Genomic DNA, 7113 nt, shown 5'->3' with positions numbered 1-7113 from the left:
GTGTTCTGGCTTGTCAGCAGAGCGAGGGGAAGGAAAACACTAAGATGGAAGTTGGCAGCCACCTTCCCCGTCCCTCTCTCTCTCCGTCACACACACACATTCTTAGCCTCCAGCAGTAGACACACACACACACACATTCTTAGCCTCCAGTAGCCAAATCCCGTCCTCTGTTGCCAGATCTCCACTTTCTGTAATCTTGGCTGAGATATTGAGACAGTGAAACTAAACTCCTGCATTGGCTCGCTATTCAGACTACTTTAAGGTGGCTGCTATTTTTGTACTTGTGCTTGAGATGCATTTTATAAAACAGGCATAGCATATTTATATAATCATTTATACATGACAATATTTATATAATGAATAGTTTGTTTGATATACAAAACGAAAATAGATTAGTTGCAATATATCTTAGTTAGTAATTTCCTATATGCCCCTGTAAAAGGAAACACATCACCATCTTCTGGTCATAAGGGGTACTGACAGTATGAAGCAGTTCACTTTATCCTGTGTAATATTTTGTTATTCTGAATTTTTGTACAAATTCAAGAACATCCATTAACAGCATGAGCTACTACTAATGAAAATAACACATTAACTCTGCAGTTATTTTAACTTTGTTTATTACAAGCAATGTACAGTCGTTTGCCATTAATAGCTACACAAAAGCTGGCAAAAATTCACATATATCTACAGATATCAATCTGTTAAAAACTGTATACAAAAGACCCCCAAACTGTACATTAATATATATTTATGTATATATATTTATAACTACATATGCAATGCAGAGTGTACAGTAGTATACATACATTTAATCAGATTTAAGTTAAGAGCATTATCATGACGCGTTGTGCCAATGTATAGGAGAAAGTGATGCACATTCTACTCAAATGTCAAGGCTGGCTTAGATGAGGCTCTACTACGAGTCCAGGAAGCTGTACAGACAACAGACATTTATAGTAGTCTAGTATTTGGTCACACTTTTTTAGGAGTCTTCCAAAGTGTCCTCTGTTTCCAGATCGAGTAATCTATTAGTTTATCCCCCTTTACAAACAGTGCATGTCAACATGACGTAAAACAGAACTGAAAAACCAAAACAAACAAACACACAGACCCAGAGACAGCAGAACGTTAAAGCTATTATTTATCAGTTTATGCTCTGCCAAAGTTATACACACAGATATAGGTTTTTGTCCCCCTTGTAACTAATTTTGGTTACAAAACTGAAAATTAATACCCTAAAATAAATAAAGTCGGTAATATTATCTTTTTTTCCTTTTCAAATGTGAATACAAAAGTAGCAAAAGTTGATTCTCTGAAGTTATAGAAAATATTTCATTTCAGATCATTCGGTTGAGTAGATGGGACACTAGACGTCGGGAGAGGACGTCCTCGAAAGCCCTGCAGTAGTGAGCAGCTCTCAGGGTATCGCCACAGAGGCCTTCAGTAGCAACACAGGGCTTTTTTGCACTCACTATCAGAACACGTGAGGAGAATGTTTATTCCAACACTCCACTACTGTTGCAGAGTTCTGTCCAAGTCAGTTCCACTGTCAGGAGCAAATGCACTATCCTGTTTTACTGTGTAAAAGAGGACAGGGGGTTGTGTTTTGATACATTCAGAAATCCTGATGGTCATTCTCAGCAACACCACAGGTTAGATCATCTAAAATTTGTACAGCCTCAATTTCTTTAAAATTACCTCTCATGCTATTAACCGTTTTTTTTTTTTACAGATACATTTCATAAATCAAAACGGAGTAAAATAAAATAATAAAAAAAACAACATGCTCTAGCTCAAGAAAACAATGACTAGTAGCAAGACATCTGTGGCAAATCAAAGAAATGTAACCTCGGAGTTGTGATATATCTGTAATTACATTTCGAACAAATGCCTTTACTTTTATCTTACAGTTAAGTAATATATTTGAGAATGTTCTTGTTTTTGTTTCAAGTTTTTAAGTTGCGGCCATTACAGGTACCTTCTTGTAACATGTCTGATGGGGCGTTGTTCATGTTCAGGTTCTGTTTGGGGAGGCATGCCACAACATGTGTGTGTGTGTGTGTGCCACAGTGTTAAATAGAAACAGACTCACACAGAGCGGCGTATCTCATGATAAAGCTGGATGACCACAGTGTTTCAACCCACAGAGCTGAAGAGCTCACAGTAAACATTAAATGCGCTTGAAAAATGATCCCCAAAGTGACTAACGATGTCCACATTCACCCGAGAACAGTTCGACAGCTTTGGACTGCAGAGTTTTCTTCCTGGCAAGGTTTCATTCATTCGTTTGTTCGATATTTGTAAACCTCATCACAGCGACATATTCCAAAGCAATAATTAAAGACAAAAAAAAGTTCCAGAGTAATGACTTTGATTGTGGTTCTCTTACAATGCATTTGCCCTGCAACTATAAACAATGATTTACAGTCTGTGACCCCACATTATGTTACTTGCAAAAGCTCATCTTAATGACTACAGCTGATACACTGCATACCACAGCCACACAATATCAGACATTCCTTATAACACGATGGGTGCTAGTGTGGCTAGGTGTGTCTAAGATGGTGATCAGCGTGATGTATGAGTGAGTGTGTATGTGTGTTTATGTGCTGAGTAACAGCTCAAAGAGGACCTCAAGGCACCTACTGTCAAGCAGCTAAAAATCTTTACAGACAAGAGTAAATACACAATAACAAAAATAATCGCCATCTAAATATCATAATCATAGCACAATAATAAAACAATAACACACTGCCACCTAAATATCATGTCCATCTCGTTCTTACCCTGCCATTGTTTATCATGACTCAAGTAAGTGACCAGTGGGGGTGTGAGCTGAATGAGTGAGTGAGTGAGTGAATGAGAGGGTGAGGGGGTGGGTGAGTGAGTGAAAGAGAGTGAGAGGGTGAATGAAGAACAAATAGTGGTGAGGAGGTACAGAAACAGAACAGGAGGAGAAGATCCAAGAGGAAGCGCACGACTGCACAACAGAACGCAAGGGACAAGAGGAGGAGAGACAAACAAACAAAAACAAAAAAATAACAACAAATGATGATGATGATGGATGCGTATGGACAGAGTACGGAGACATGTCAACACATTTTCAACAGTGCATGAGTGAGTGAGGTTGTTCACACAAAATGTGAAAAGCTCACTCTCACTTACTATTGATACTGCCTGCAGCAGAGTTACTATCGATACTGCCTGCAGCAGAGTTACTATCGATAACCTAAAGCAGAGTTACTATCAATACTGCCTGCAGCAGAGTTACTATCGATAACCTAAAGCAGAGTTACTATCGATACTGCCTAAAGCCAGCTGAATGCACTGCAGATTTGTTTGACGGGGGAAGTGGACACGACACTCACACTAGGGACTGATCTGGACCACTAAGGTTCTGATGGACCCCATGACCCAGTGAGTTGTCACCCAGCGCCAGCGGCCTCCCTCAGACGTCAGCCAATTAAATTAGAGGTCATCCGGGTCAGTTAGAGGTCACCTACACTACTGCTTGTGCTTGTGATAATATGCAGATAACAACAGAAAAGAGTAGAATAATAAAAAAGGTTGATTCTCTTATGCAGCTTGTCATGGACAGCAGACGTTGGATAAAGATGGATAAACACATCAGATTGGACCGTGAACGTGACATTTACATCTGCATATGACACCCAGTTGGCTGTTTTGTAAGCGGAGCCCTTCTGGATGTGGTGACAGCTATGGGTCACGTGATCTAGTCCAACCACACGTGTGTCCGTTAAGGCAGAATGGCTTGAGTCATATAATGGCGGAACACAGAGCAGACCCTTCTGATTCCATTCTTAATGTCTATATGTAAGGCAAAGAAACATGTACGAGTAGTATGCTTGTTTTTTTTTTCTCCTTTTTTAAAACCTTTGGTTCTGTTGAGTGAGTAAGATTAGGGGAGAACGTTAATGTTACATTAAGGCATAACACAAGCTCTCACCTATACAGCCAGATAATGGCCTGATGGAGCTAGACTGATGGGGCTACACTGCACATGGCGAGGACATAGGACACACACACACACACACACACATCTACAGGTACACACCAACACTGGACACAGATCTAGCAAGCTGAAGTCTGCTGTAGTACCAATAGCGTACACAAGAGGGCGCTGAAGGGACAAATAGGAACATTCAGTGTTTCTGTTGCAGCAGAGCAACACACCACATGGTACTGTTGGAACAGCGCCCTCTAGTGTAGCCAAAGGGGATCACATTGCAGAAATTTTGCTCTTTGTAGATTAGAGACAACAGGCTAGCTGAATACTTCCAACACATACTGTAACTAGCTGTGAAGGCAACAGAGACCATTGGTTCCATGAAGCGAAACTAATGTGTTGCAACACTAAAATCAGCCTTTTCCTTATTTGGAAACAAGTTCCGAGTGTGTAGTCGGTGTTGCCTTGACAACAATATTACAGCATTTACCAAGGGAAGCATGGCTTCGGGACGCTCTCACACAAATACAGATCTACTAGATCCAATGCTCTACTACTGATCTACAGAAGAGCACTGGCACTGCCTGGGCCTATAGCAACTTACAATGAAAATGCATAAGACATTCTAGTCTTATGGCGTGTTCCTCGACAACAGGTTTGCGCAAAGGCAACACCAGTTTGTTCTATAAAGAAGCAGGAGAGAGAGGAGAGAGGAGAGAGAGAGAGAGAGGAGAGAGAGAGAAAGAAAGAGAGAGAGAAAGAAAGAGAGAGAGAGGAGAGAGAGGAGAGAGGAGAGAGAGAAAGAAAGAGAGAGAGAGAGAGAGAGAAAGAAAGAGAGAGAGAGGAGAGAGAGAGAGAGAGAGGAGAGAGAGAAAAAAAGAAAATGCAAAGGAAGACGAAGGGGGAGGGAGGGAGGGAGAGAAACAGAAGACAGAAAAGCTCAGTCAGTTCAGGCACATGCAATACAATGGACCTGCCTTCACCGCACATGATAGTCACATCACTTTCATCGGAAATCAAGTCAGATAAGGTCTCTCTGAGGCAGGCAGCCGATTGAGCAAAGATTACATAAGACAGAGCCGATGTTTGCTTCAAGTAATGTCACACGAACAGACATACAACAACAGAGACGAGGGAATGGGTAGCACTGACCGAAACACACACACACACACACAAGACACAGACACACACACACACAGAGACAGCCACACAAAACACACACATTCGCTTGAATGGCTGGGAAGAGTCTCTCTTGTGACAGCAGAACATGTGACAGGCCCAATTCCCCTGCGCCCAGCTGCTAAGAGATCACGAGCGCGTTTATGGAGAGGGGCATTCGGCATGTCTGACACACTGTGTGTGTGTGTGTGTGTGTGTGTGTGTGAGTGTAAGGAGGAGGTGGTCCCTGGTCACTTTTTTTTCTCTGTTGCTTCATTCCAACTAAGGCCTCGAAAAGACAAGTCCTGAGACTCCCTGGCCAGCCACCCAGCTGGACAACACCAGCACTGAGTGAGTGGTCCCCTTAATGATACAGTTCCCATGTGATACTGTGTGTGTGTGTTTTCTATGCGAAAGGCATAAACGTCCTGCAGTCTGTGGCTGTGTGTTTGTGTGTGTGTGTTTGTGTGTGTGTGTGTGGTGGGTGGGAGATGCTCAAGGTTGTTGATAATGAAGACAGGAGCACAGGCTAAGTGGAACAAGGGTGAGTGTGTGTGTGTGAGTGGTGGTGAGTGTGTGTGCGTGCATGTGTGTAGGGGGGGTGGGGGTCAGACAGAGGTCTCGGGGCCGGGGACGCTGTAGGCGTACGTGGACCCCGAGAGGCGGGGACTGTCCCCGAAGCGCAGGAAGGAGCTGAAGGTGCAGTAGTCGGGCCCCCCCCCCCAGTGAGTGTACAGCAGTTTCTTTTTGGGGGTGGGGGACTCAGACCTGTGAGGGAGGGGGTTCTGTCCATGTCTGTCCGAGCGCTTCGGGCCCCGAGGGGGCGCGTGCAGGGACGACAGGGGTGTGAACTCCGCTAGGTGGCCGTGGTACAACTTGTCAGCGTTCTGCAAAGGAAGAGAAAAGCCACGTGTCAGACAAACCCATCATCTCACACACACACATATACACACACACACACACACACCAAGACACGGCGACCCCAGCACAGGCACAAAAGCAGCAAATGCACCCCATACCAGCCAGACAGGGCTTCAAATGGTGAATAGACTCTCAGGGGGATGACACATGGTCATACTTTTCCAGCAATGTTGCTGAGCAACCACAAAACCAGCTTGCTGTGTTCTGATTGGTTGTGATAATCCTCCTCTATTGATGATCGATGTTCTCCAAGAAAAAAAAAAAAAATAATAATAATGTTGCCCAACATCAATGGAAGCGTACCAGAACAACAATACTCAGGAACACTGCCCAGCAACATGGCTCAAAAAGTTACTTTGTGTATCATCAGCTTCAGTATGTTTGGCGCCTCAGTCAACTAAAGGGACAGACGTCCTTTAGGTAAAGTTCCACTTCACAGATATCTGACAGTGTTACTGTATGCTGAAAAAGTACTGAAAGTCTTTAAACACCATTTGGTACCCAAATCTGATACCCATGTTTATTTAGCAAGCACAGTTGATAGAAAGGCATCTGCTACATGCTCTCTCTCTCTCTCTCTCTCTCTCTCTCTCTCTCTCTCACACACACACACACACACACACACACACACACAACCATACACACACACACTGAAAACCTACACCCAATTTGGATAAAGAGCTCTTCTGAGACACATATGAACAATAAAATGACAATGTGTGTGATCATCTCACCATTCTATACAATGGAGACTCATCTGCTTAGCACTATGACTGAAGTGTTTAAGAATTTATTCATTTATTTCACTTTGTCTATTTTGGAGTAATTTCAGCCTTTTTCAGAGTTGAAAACTCCCCACTTAAGAGTATCACAACTGAGTATCGCTCAGCTGACTGAGGGAAGGTCAACACAGACCAGTCTGCTAAACGGGGTCTTTGTCACGTTGGCTCCTACTGACATGCATGTCAGTGCAGATGCATGTTGACTGACACACTACTTTAGTTCATAATGTGTGACCTTGCTTGAGAAGCAAAGTTCTAAAAAAGATCCTTTATTTGGTTGAT

At 43.0% G+C, this 7113-nt stretch overlaps 1 protein-coding gene across 1 annotated transcript in view; it reads right to left on the bottom strand.

Moving 5' to 3' along the window:
* Positions 1 to 606: 606 nt before the first annotated feature.
* Positions 607 to 7113, bottom strand: part of atp11a (ATPase phospholipid transporting 11A) — an 83035-nt gene continuing 76528 nt past the window's right edge. Inside the window, 2 exon segments of the mRNA XM_048235659.1 lie at positions 607 to 4653; positions 5897 to 6015. Coding sequence (XP_048091616.1) covers positions 4602 to 4653; positions 5897 to 6015 — 171 coding nt within the window. The 3' untranslated portion in view covers positions 607 to 4601.

The sequence above is a fragment of the Alosa alosa genome, chromosome 23 (genome assembly GCF_017589495.1).
Source record: "Alosa alosa isolate M-15738 ecotype Scorff River chromosome 23, AALO_Geno_1.1, whole genome shotgun sequence".
Lineage (NCBI taxonomy): Eukaryota > Metazoa > Chordata > Actinopteri > Clupeiformes > Clupeidae > Alosa > Alosa alosa.
Note: the sequence above shows the minus strand (reverse complement) of the source record. Positions and strands in the feature narration are given on the sequence as shown.